We start from the raw sequence: 11646 nt of genomic DNA, 5'->3' as shown, positions 1-11646 counted from the left end.
AGCCTTAGCTCAAATACACTTTATGTTTTATCAAACATAAAGTGAATTTGAGCTATAGAATCTTATCATGTTTGCATTAGTTTTAGAGCTCGACAGACGCTAGAGTAAATAATAGGCAGCTCAAAATCAGGCTTTCTATGATTCTGACGCTAATTCATAAAAGTTTTGGGTTTTTTGGAGTTGGTGCTATGAGGCTGTGTCTAATAGCAGCCTCTGCTATTAGACAAAATAAATGTTTCATTTATTTCCTTCTTCTTGGTGGAGCACACCAGCTGAATTATGAGCAATACAAATATACATTGTCAAAGAAATGTTTGTTTTTTAAGTTTCAAGATGCTACACTATAGTATGTTATTCTGAAATATTGTAATTATTTCTTTATAGATCTCTCTGAGATAATGCCATATAACATCTATAGCTAAGGTTCTTGTCTGGTTCTGTTATCTATAATAGACTTCACTGTTCTTGTTTTTCGGGTCGCTTCTTTCTGATGTCATCACGTTCTCTCACCTCTGTGTAGGACCTGTATGCTGCTGGAGAGGAGAAGTGGGGGACGGACGAAGCAACATTCATCATGATCCTAGGAAACCGCAGTGTGACCCACCTTCGCATGGGTGAGTCCAGTTCATGTGAAGATTAGCATGGCGGTGAGGCATCCAGTACATTCCCAGTGTGACCTCAAGCCTCTGTGGCAGTAAAAGCCTCAGGGGTTTGGTGTAGAACCTGGAAACTTATTCACAGGTCCTGCTGGATGTTTCTAAAAACCTAAACGAATGCATGTGTGGGACAGATGAGAGAGAAGTATTTACCGTATTTTCCGGACTATAGAGCGCACCTTTTTTTTTTTTTTTTTTTTAAATTGGAAACATACATATATAAGCCGCTGGTATATCCGCCGCTCTCGGTTTTCCACAAGGACACTGCTGGATTTATTAAGGACGCAGCCCTGCTCTCCAACGCCGAACCATGGATTCGTTCATGCCGAGCTTACGTGCAGCGACTCCGTTTCCCTCCTGTACTGCCAGATCGATATGAACTTCTATGTGTTGTTTCCATGATGAGGGGGTATGAGTTTGAAAACATTTCTCCATCGTGCCTGCTGCTAGTATGTGCTTGTTCTAAATGAAAATTAGCGCTTTCTTCTTTGATTTCCAATTTTGACTTCCAATGATTCACTTGCTGCTACAGAGCCCCCTGGTGGTTGAAGAAAAATCCACAGAAAAGCCGCACCGGGTTATAAGCCGCATGGTTCAAATCGTGGGACAAAAGTAGCGGCTTATAGTACGAAAAATACGGTAACTTTTAAGAAAGCTGCGTTAAAAGCAAACAACTGTTAAATATGAATTATTAGCAAGATCTCTGTAAATGAGTGGAAGTTCTGCTCGTTCGGTAATGTCATATTCCTTTGATTTATGGTCTGACGATGCAGAGATTGAACTCTGTGGCCAAAAGGACAAATTAATTTGGATAAGTTGAAATGATTTTGCAAAGTGTCAGATAAGGTAGTGGTATCGTCATGCTGTGGGGAAATTCTGTTTGTATTGGACTGAATATAAAACTGGGACTTCTTGCTTTTTTCAACTTCACTTAAACTCAGCAGCTAGATATTTAAAAGTTTGACGTAGTTGGGTGTTTCCAACATGACAGTGGTCCCAAACCTACATCAAAACTGGTTTTCTGTTTCTTAACATTACAGCTGGTCTCAACCCAAAAGAAAAATGAAGGATCATGCTTCAAATCTTGGTCCATACCAGTTTAACCAATTTAAATAAGCTCATCCTATTTCGAAAAGGAAAGTCAGATGTCCAGCCAGAATAATGCTACTGACTAATGGATGTTGTTGTGGAAAAAAGATTAATCGCCAAGCACTGTCAGGTGAAATTACTCGATCGGGTTTATTCAGATGCACAATACAGAGAACTTTTAAGACAATAAGTAATGAAGCAGTTCTGAGTGAAAAGCTCCCCCAGGGAGAGACAACACATGAATTTTATACCAAAGATCCAAAACAAGGGGAGAGACGGTCTGGTTCTCATGCAGCTGCAGGAAAACGACTCCCAACCTTGTACATGTAACCCAAATAGCTTCATTTGGTGAGAGTTCACAAGCATTTAGAACAAAGACATAGCAATACAACCAACAGGTACTACCTTATAATAATTTATCCACCACAACATTTATTTAAATTTTACTGGATAGTATATGTACATATTTGAGAAAATGTGCACAGGTGTAAGCAAGAATGAGGGAAAATCCTGAGGAATTCAAACTGAAGCTACAGTATGTTGAATAAAAGTTGTTTGCTGCATCATCATTCCTCAGAATGTTTCAAAGAAATCACTAAAATCCCATCAGAAGCAAAAAAACAACAAAAAAACAACAACAAAGAAACTAAATATTAAGTTTAAAATGATCTACTACCTCACATTAAAATGTTGTCTTGTGTTTTTTTTTTTTCTCTGTTCAGTTTTTGATGAATATGAGAAGATTGCCGAGATGTCCATCGAGGACAGCATTAAGAACGAGCTGTCTGGAGACTTTGAAAGGCTCATGCTGGCTGTTGGTAAGAAGCACACTTCAGAGTTACTGTAACAGATGAAGCTACGGCGTTGTTTATGTAACCCAGCCCCTGATTCTTGTGTTTTTTTTTCACAGTCCAGTGTATAAGAAGCGTTCCCATGTTCTTTGCCAAGTGTCTGTACAAATCAATGAAGGTATGAGCATGCAGCCATTTCGTTTGGCTATGCAGGTATAGCTACATTTTTTAAATGTTTTTCGAATTTAAGCGCATTTAAATTAGAAACATGTTTAATATTTTATTTTAAACATTACCTTCTCCCACAAATATTCCTTTTTCTTTCTCTTTTAGGGCCTCGGCACAGCTGATAATACTCTCATCCGCATCATGATTTCTCGCTCTGAAATTGACATGCTGGACATCCGGGAGTGTTTCCGTCTCAGATACGAGAAGTCGCTTTACAACATGATAAAGGTCAGGAAATTACAGGAAGTAAAACATTTCAAATGCATTGTTTGTGGAATGTAGTTTATCTGAAACGTTAGCTTTTCTCTTATGTGTGTGAATCAGGACGACACGTCAGGCGATTACAAGAGGACTCTGCTTAACCTGTGTGGAGGGGATGATGAGTGAGTTTTGTCCTCGCTGCAGACACCAAAAATAACCAGTAGAGGGTGCTAGAGTACAAACTGATTTTTTTTTTTTCCCCAGAGTGCATAAAACTGAAACAGCTGTACAAAATGGGTGCAACATGTCCTCATATTAACGCTGCAGGCACAAGTAAAAATCTTGTTAGTGAAGCTAATGCGTTGTGTGTAGGAGTGACTTTATTTGACGATATCCGAATCTTCCAAAAAGTGCAGCGAAGCAGGAGGTTTTGACTTTGCTGAGTGTACAATGTTGTGTCAAACTGATTGTTACAGCTTAGCTGGAGAGTTCTTCCCCGAAGCTGCTCAGATAGCCTACAAGATGTGGGAATTAAGTGCCATGACAAAAGTACAGGTTTGGATCCCTTCTGCTCTTTAGATGTGTCGTTGCATGTTAACCTGGAATCTCAAATACCTGCTGGCTCCTCAGTAATCTGCTTCTAGCTGAGCTCGTGCTGTGGCCATGTGAGCACAGGGATGGCTTTGTTTGACTTTGGATATGATGAGAATTCTGTTCCCGCCCCCGACACACAGCTAGTTCTTGTTTGTAATCCGCTCTCCAGACCCTCCATGTGCAGATCAACGCAGCACAGAGGACAAACGTCAGGAAGGTCTCGGCATAAACAAAAGGCTGTCTCACTAACGCTTCGCGACTCCCAGCTGTTTCTCGAGTCCACCAACATTTTCGTTGTTGGCGTTGCTGTGAATTTTGACTTCGTGAGGTCACCGGCCACCCCTCAAATGTCAGGGGTTGGTTATCATATGGCTCAGACTTCACCACAATAAGTTAAATAATCTCTGCACAGCAAACTATAATGTGAAAATTTTCCCTTTTGCATGTTCTGCTGACCTCTTTCTCTTTTTTTCTTTTTTCAATTTTGCTCTAAGCATGTGAATACCAATCACAACCACTGGTGTGTGCATCAGATCTGTCCCAGTCTGATTATCTTCTTCTCTCTGTTGATTATCGTTCTTCTAATTTTGTCATTTCCACTTGCTCAGCTGAGGCCTACAGTCCGCCCTGCGCCTGATTTCGACCCTGCAGCCGATGCACAAGCTTTGAGGAAAGCTATGAAGGGTTTTGGTATGCATCTTTCATTTCTGCTCCGAAGCTTACGTACACTCATCAGCCATGTTGCTTCAAAGCTCACTTGTATCATTCTTTTTCCAGAGTCGAATATTGATACAACAAAACATCATCAGCCTTTAAAAGTAAATAAATAAATGGGAGCGCAGGTTGGAATTGAAATTTCTCTATTTCACACAGGGTCAAAATTATACACACTGTAAGTAAGTGATTAAATGACCCTTAGCCACTAACACTTAGCTTCAAGGTTTTTGTTGCTATTTTAATTTAAGTTGGTGAATAAAACTTTGAACTTTAAAAAAAATAAATAAAAACCAAATGTAAAGCATGGGAAGTGCCGCAAGAAACTAACCACTTTAAATGTCCTCTGCCACTTCTGATGACTGGTGAAAAAGTCAGTCTGAAGTGTTGAAATGCATCTTTCTGATGGCAATTTAAGAAAACTTTACCAGGGAAGCCACAAAAAACCCCAAAACAACAACAACAAAAAAAACTTGTTCATGCAAATGTTTTGAAAATATGAAGGTTTTTTTGGTTCAAAAAAATCACCAAAGATGTTCTTATTGTGATTAGGTAGATTTCCACGTGGTCCACGTGCACAATAATGTGAGTTTTGAAGTTTTCTTTGTATTTTGTGTAAAGCAAATGTTTTTTCCTCTTGCCTAAAAACAGGAACGGATGAGGACGCGATCATTGACATCGTTGCACAAAGAAGCAACGCTCAGAGGCAGGAAATCAGACAGGCCTTCAAATCCCTGCTGGGAAGGGTGAGAGAAACACATGTTTAAAAAAAAAATAAACCAAAAACAGTCTAGAAAGGATACAATAGATAGATATAAAAGATATACAACCCCTCCTGGGGTGTAAAGCTTATTAGTTGTAAAATATTCCGAGTTTGTATTCATTGTGTTCGATCCTCTTCTAGGACTTGATGAAGGACCTGAAGTCGGAGCTGTCAAAGAACTTGGAGCGGCTGATTATTGGGCTCATGCTGACCCCAGCAGAGTTTGATGCCAAAATGATGAAGAAGGCAATGGAGGTAATAATATGGGTGCACCCAAAGCATTTAATCATCTCTTGTATTTGCATGTAGGACTTTGGGTGACCTCAGGTGAACTTGGCATATATATATATATATATTTTTTTTTTAGTATCTCTTGTACAGACAAGATGCTCATGGATAAACTACATCTCTCCATAGATCCATTTATCCATCTATATATAAATCATGGGAACCTCTCCTGCTGGCACTTTGTTTGATCTATGCAGTTTATTTTAATCACTTCAAATTAAACTCAAAAGGGAAATGAAATGACTTGTAAAAACATTTACACCGTCGGCCCTCCAGCAACTACTGTGGGACCCTTCGGATTTAGTGGTACCCGTGGTAAAGATGCATAAAAGCTTTAAAACGTGTCAGTGTGTTATTTCAGAATTATTCTATCACACTGAAAATTTTAGAAAAATCAACCCTTTAATTTGACTTTTTGATTTGCATTGTAGTGTAATGAACAATTCACAATTCCAAACAGCTCTTTCACCTGTAAATTGTTTTTCTTTCTTTCAATATAAAAACTAAAATGCGCCCATTTTTTTCTACTTTTCGAATTGGGAAACACAAGAGAACATGCTGTTCAAGTAAGGAGATGAGTGTTGATCACCACATGTAAATAGGAAATGGCTCCAAGAAAATAGTTGCTTTGCCTAAACTCATTATTGCATTTCACAGCAATAATTGTACGGTTCAATAAAACCTGAACTGAGATCATAAATCTTGCAACCGCTCACATTGAGGAGGATGGTAATGGAGTAATGGAGTAAAAAAAAACGTCCAATTTTCCATTTTTAGCAGAAAAGAGTGGTAGGTTGCAGTCATCAGGTGAGGACAACCAGCTATTTTCACCTGGGATGACAGTATTTAAGGAGATGACATTCTTTCAAAATTGTAGTTTATACATCGTCTACCTTTGAATTTGACTCTATAATGAAAAACTTAACTTTGCCAGAATAAGAAGACTTTATAATTCTTTCATAAATTGGTGTGGGTGTAACAGAGGTTTAAAGCTGGTGTGAGAATATATTGGCCAATTACTCGGGAAGTAATAACCAAACTAGCTTATTAGTGTTCACACTCTTGAGTTCCTCCACTATTTTTTTCTCCGTTCACTTTTCGCCACTTAACTGCTTCTGCATACTTTGTGTGATTTCAACAATTCAACTTTTACCATATTCTGCTCATGCAAGACGTCTCGGCTATGTCATCGTGTGTTGACATTTTCTAGTTCCAACCCTTATTACAACTTTTATTCCAGCCCTCATCCCCTAATCTCATTCCAATCCTTCGTCCATCTCTGCCTCCAACGGTAAGGTCCTGTTGGAGGCAGAGGACCTGCCTCCAACAGGTCCTCTGCCTGTTGGAGAGGCAGCTTGGTAAATAGTGTTTAGCTTGGTAAATAGTGTTTTTCTATTTTTCTATTTCATATCCTTTCGCTTTATCCTTCTGCTTCTTCTTATTTCTTAACATTTCCGTAAGTCTTCTGCTATTGAATTCAAATTCATCTGCAATTTTCTCTAAAAATATTCAGCGTATAGCATTTTCGCAGGAAGTGCAATTTTCTGTATTTTTTTTTTGTTTGTTTGTTTTTCTAATTCATGACTAATCTGGTGATGCGTTCATTTTCCTGGTGCTACATACAGCAGAGTAGATTCCTCTGGAACAATAAAAGAAAAGGGGAAAATATGGTTTGGCAACCAGGCATGGGCCAATAAAAGACTCTTAAAGTACATCAACCTTGAGTGAAAACACCACAATGTCATCGTATTGTGCTGTTAACGCAATCATTTGTTTTTTATTTAAAACAGAACGCAAAAATCATTGCAACTCCTGCACATAATTACAGCTGAAACAATGCTATCTCCACCATGTATGTTTTTAATTATAGGTGTGCTAATTGTGCAGGATATATGTTTTTGACATGCTGCTCTTTACACTGGGAGTCCAACATATTAAAGTTAAGTGGTTGAATAGTCTTGCTCTGGAAGTCAGCGTGCAGCTTTCAACGAATCCAACTACAGACACATTTCTCTTTCTTGTGAGCGAGCAAGCAATATTGCAGTAAAATAAAACAAAAAAACCACTTTAAACTGCAGAAATAACATAATGGGAATTTTTTTAAAACCACATACTGTTGAAAACGTTACTTTGATACCAATAACCACGTCATGCCTCCTGGCATCTGTGTGTGACATTTTTTTAAAAGTGTTTATTTGGAAGACACACAATCCATGTTTTAACAATCTTCGTCAACCAACATCCAGGCAAATATTAGCTTGTATAGAAACATGTTAGAGATGTTAGTGCTGCTAGTGCTTTCCTTCTAGATGCAAGATCTTGGTGACAATTTTGTGAAAATTTTTCTTTTTTTGTGTGTAATTTTAACAGGGAGCTGGGACAGATGAGCACGCTCTGATTGAGATCCTAGTTACCAGAAAAAACGAGGAAATACAAGCCATGAACGCTGCCTACAGAGAAGGTGAGTCTGGGATTTAAATCAAGATCTAATATCACTCTGGATCTGAAAAACTGTGCTTCACAGGCTACAAGAAGTCTTTGGAGGACGCCATTCATTCAGACACATCGGGCCACTTTTGTCGCATCCTTGTTTCTCTGGTGCAGGTAATCATCATCATCATCATCATCATCATTATCATCATGAGAACTCAGTCTGCGTGTAATTTCCACGCCCACTCACTGGCTGAAAGTCTGGTTTGTTTTCTCAGCTCCGCCTGACTCTCGCAGGCACAAAGATCTACTTATTCACCTCATTTATTTCCTTCAGAATGTCGTGACATGCTTTTTTTTTTTTTTCTTGCACTGAGGATAACAACGTTTGTGGTTAACCGCTGACATTCAGTAGATCAAAGTTGGGCACATCAAAATTTACATCTGACCTTATTTGCTATGGTCAGGGTGCAAGAGAAGAAGGACCTGCAGATGTGGAAAGAGCCTGTGCAGACGCTCAGGTGAAGCAGCTTGTGACTTCATCTCATTTTGTTTTACTCTCTAGAATGCAGACAAATCCATTCATTGCCTTTGTCTCTCCGGCTCTGTTTTTTGTAACAAATCAGGAACTTGCAGATGCATGCAACGCAGAGTCTGATGACATGGAGATGAAGTTCATGAGCATCCTGTGCACCAGGAGCTTCCCACACCTCAGGAGAGGTAAAGATCAAATCTGAATCAATAGCAATGCCCTAGTTGCAAATCTAGCTCCAAGCCGGGCGGCGGCTCTGTCCCAGCACTCAGTGATTTTGCTCTTTGTACTCATCACAGTGTTCCAGGAGTTTGTCAAATGCACCAACAAGGACATTGAGCAGATTATCAAGAAGGAAATGTCTGGTGACGTCAAAAATGCCTTTTATGCAATAGGTAATGGCTGCATTGATTCTTAAGTTTCATATTTATTATTTATTAAGTTTCATATATATATATATATATATATAGTGGACTTTGCTGACGTCGTCTGTTCTGTGACGCCTCCCTGGACGTCCCTCATTCTCTGTCGTATTGTTCAGTTCGCAGCGTGAAGAACCAGCCGTCTTACTTTGCAGACCGTTTGTATAAAGCCATGAAGGTATTGGTCACACATACAGAATCACTAAGCTGTCAGTGTGTCACTGTTTTTTTCTGTTTTTTGTTTTTTTTTTCCATTAAATCATATTTTTCAGCATGGGAAATAATTTGCAAGTGGGTGAGGTAGGGTAGGTCATTGGAAACCCAATTGGACCATTAAATGCCTGCTGTTGATTCAATGTTTCTGAATCCTTATTTGAGAGGGGTGAGTTTAAAATAATGACTGTGTGACGTTCGATCATTGAGGTGATTCTTTCTTTGTATAGAGAAAGAACAGCTTCCTTTGATTAGACAAGGAATGGCGATATTCAGTCATTCACCCATTCAAGCACACATTCACACGCTGATAGCGTAAAGCTACAGGGTCATGGCTACGGCTTGTCCTGGGGCACACTGACAGAAACGAGGCTGCCATACGCCGGCTACCACCACCAGTAGGCAAGACGGGTGAAGGGTAGACGCCTATGTGGAGCCAAGCAACGGCCAAGAAGCCCCCCTCAATCTTGCTGGAGAGCACAGAGACTGGCCAAAACGGAGAGGGTGCAACTTTTTTTTTTTCGACTTATGAAAGCAAGATCGTTCTTCCTGATAAACTGCCTTGACCCAAGAAACCACTCATTTCAAACAGCAGTTTAAAGCATGGAGGCCCTGCCAACGTTATCATGGATCTGTTTAAATAAATCAAAATGCAAAATATTAGATCCCACTGCTTTAGACCACAGATAAAATGGCCCTTTAGTGGGTGCATTAGCAAGACAGTGGCGCCTGACACGCCCATATCAACAGAGTCTTATTTCCTGACCACACATGTTATTGCATTAAGAATTTTGAGTTTGACCCATTACCCATTTCGAAGAAAACTATCCACAAAGTTTGTCCTTTTATTATTAATATGTAGTGCAATCTATTGTGTTGGCAGTGTAAAACAATAAACGAGGGGCTAAAATCGACAGTTCTCTCGGATTTTTCCCAAGTAATGTGTATTTAAATCTTCTGCAAATTAGAATAAGCAAAGTGTGACTAGTAAGCACGACCTTCTTCTTCTTCAGGGACTTGGTACGGACGACAGAGCCCTGATCCGCATCATGGTGTCCCGTAGCGAGGTTGACCTTTTCAACATTCGCAAAGAGTTCAAAGAAACACACGACGTCTCCCTCCATGAATTCATCCAGGTAGAGACTATGATTGTAAGTCTAAGTCTTAGACCCACTAACATGCTTGCCAAGTTGATTGTGTTCTCATCCTACTTGTGTGTCTGTCATGTTATTCTGCTGGTTTTTTTGTTTTTGTTTTTTCTTTGTTGCCTTTTTGTTGCTCTGTGTGAGCATGCATCTGCAGATACTTCACAGCAGCAGCAGCAGCAGCGTCCTTCAAACGCTGCTGCTGTGGTGAGGTGGTGGGGTACGGTAATCTATAGCTTCCTGCGGTGGACTGCAGGCATGTGGCTACCGCACAGCTGTTTAGGAATTTCCCTAACCCAACTTCCTCTTCGTATCTGCTGTGTGATTGGCTGGCGGCTGCAGAGATAGGAAGTTCCTTAAAGCCGTTCTATAATAACTTACAGATGAAATCACCCTGACACCAATAAAGACTAGCGAGCAGAATGCCCTGGATTTGCTTCAACAGAAATATTACCAAGCGCTGCAACAGAAATATAAATATGAGAGATCACTTTAATTTTCATTTCAATTTGCTTTAGACATTTCGAGGCTTTTATTTGCAGAGGAAATGCCAATTTGCACACTTTTTGTCAGAAAGTGGTCATGGTTTAAATGGATGGATAAAAGGAATAGCTTTGAGATATTTACACGCTCCAAATAACCTTTGACTTTCAAAACTACATGTTGATTAAAAAAAAAAAAGTTTATCCGGTGAGATCAGAAGAGAGCTTTCATCTCAAGTGGACACAACAGGAATTTATCTAAGAATTGCATTACATCGCACAGGTGTTTCAAACTGAGATGTCGGCAGGATTGCAGGTGCGTAGAGGTGCCAGACAAAACAACCAAGTGACGGAAAATACCTTTATATACATACATATATTTTGCTTTCAATCAGCAGAAACGCAGTCGCAACACAAATGTATCTATAAGCAAGAGAAATTTCGTTTTGCAATGCTGTACTGTGATGTAGGCATGTGATGTTTTGTTTTAAGCAGAACTTTATAAATTTGTTAATACATTTGCTGTGCAATCAACCACATAATTACAATGTAATTATTCAAGTAACACATAGAAACAATTCTTTACACACACACACGTGCACACACACACTTTATATATATAAATGTATATATATATATTTTCCCACATAGCAGTATTAATATTCATGTTTCTTTGGTGGTAGAAAAAGAAGGAGTACTTGGAAGAAAGCCCATGCAGGTGCAGGAATATCATTGAAAGGTAGAATGGAAATGGCAATTTAAATTAGGCCCTGGTGTTACAACCATGAAGATGCATGTTTCATCTGTGTATATCGTTTTATTTTTTTACAGTTTTTATTTGTTTTGTTTTTATTTTTGCTTGATTTCTGTTATTGTTTTTGACTCTATTATATATATACACTGCTCAAAAAAATAAAGTCAACACTCAAATAACACATCCTAGATCTGAATGAATGAAATATTCTCACTGAATACTTTGTTCTGTACAAAGTTGAATGTGCTGACAACAAAATCACACAAAGATCATCAATGGAAATCAAATTTATTAACCAATGGAGGCCTGGATTTGGAGCCACACACAAAATTAAAGTGAAATGT

General features: G+C 39.1%; 1 protein-coding gene across 2 annotated transcripts in view; it reads left to right on the top strand.

The window, feature by feature from the left end:
- The window catches only part of anxa6 (annexin A6), a 24377-nt gene that overhangs the window by 8640 nt on the left and 4091 nt on the right, over nucleotides 1-11646 (top strand). The window contains exons 9-24 of one of the 2 annotated variants that reach the window (XM_016676134.1): nucleotides 521-614; nucleotides 2468-2563; nucleotides 2656-2714; nucleotides 2870-2992; nucleotides 3089-3147; nucleotides 3442-3520; nucleotides 4168-4249; nucleotides 4925-5019; nucleotides 5178-5291; nucleotides 7695-7785; nucleotides 7849-7928; nucleotides 8222-8275; nucleotides 8381-8474; nucleotides 8586-8681; nucleotides 8828-8886; nucleotides 9935-10057. In XM_016676134.1, the coding sequence (XP_016531620.1) occupies nucleotides 521-614; nucleotides 2468-2563; nucleotides 2656-2714; nucleotides 2870-2992; nucleotides 3089-3147; nucleotides 3442-3520; nucleotides 4168-4249; nucleotides 4925-5019; nucleotides 5178-5291; nucleotides 7695-7785; nucleotides 7849-7928; nucleotides 8222-8275; nucleotides 8381-8474; nucleotides 8586-8681; nucleotides 8828-8886; nucleotides 9935-10057 (1398 nt within the window). Of the gene's footprint in view, nucleotides 1-520; nucleotides 615-2467; nucleotides 2564-2655; nucleotides 2715-2869; nucleotides 2993-3088; nucleotides 3148-3441; nucleotides 3521-4167; nucleotides 4250-4924; nucleotides 5020-5177; nucleotides 5292-7694; nucleotides 7786-7848; nucleotides 7929-8221; nucleotides 8276-8380; nucleotides 8475-8585; nucleotides 8682-8827; nucleotides 8887-9934; nucleotides 10073-11646 lie in introns of both variants that reach the window. The other variant, XM_016676133.1, reaches the window with a different exon arrangement.

The sequence above is a fragment of the Poecilia formosa genome, unplaced genomic scaffold (assembly GCF_000485575.1).
Source record: "Poecilia formosa unplaced genomic scaffold, Poecilia_formosa-5.1.2 Scaffold128, whole genome shotgun sequence".
Taxonomy (NCBI): Eukaryota; Metazoa; Chordata; class Actinopteri; order Cyprinodontiformes; family Poeciliidae; genus Poecilia; species Poecilia formosa.
The sequence above is the reverse complement of the archived record's forward strand: the minus strand, read 5'-3'. Positions and strand labels throughout refer to the sequence as shown.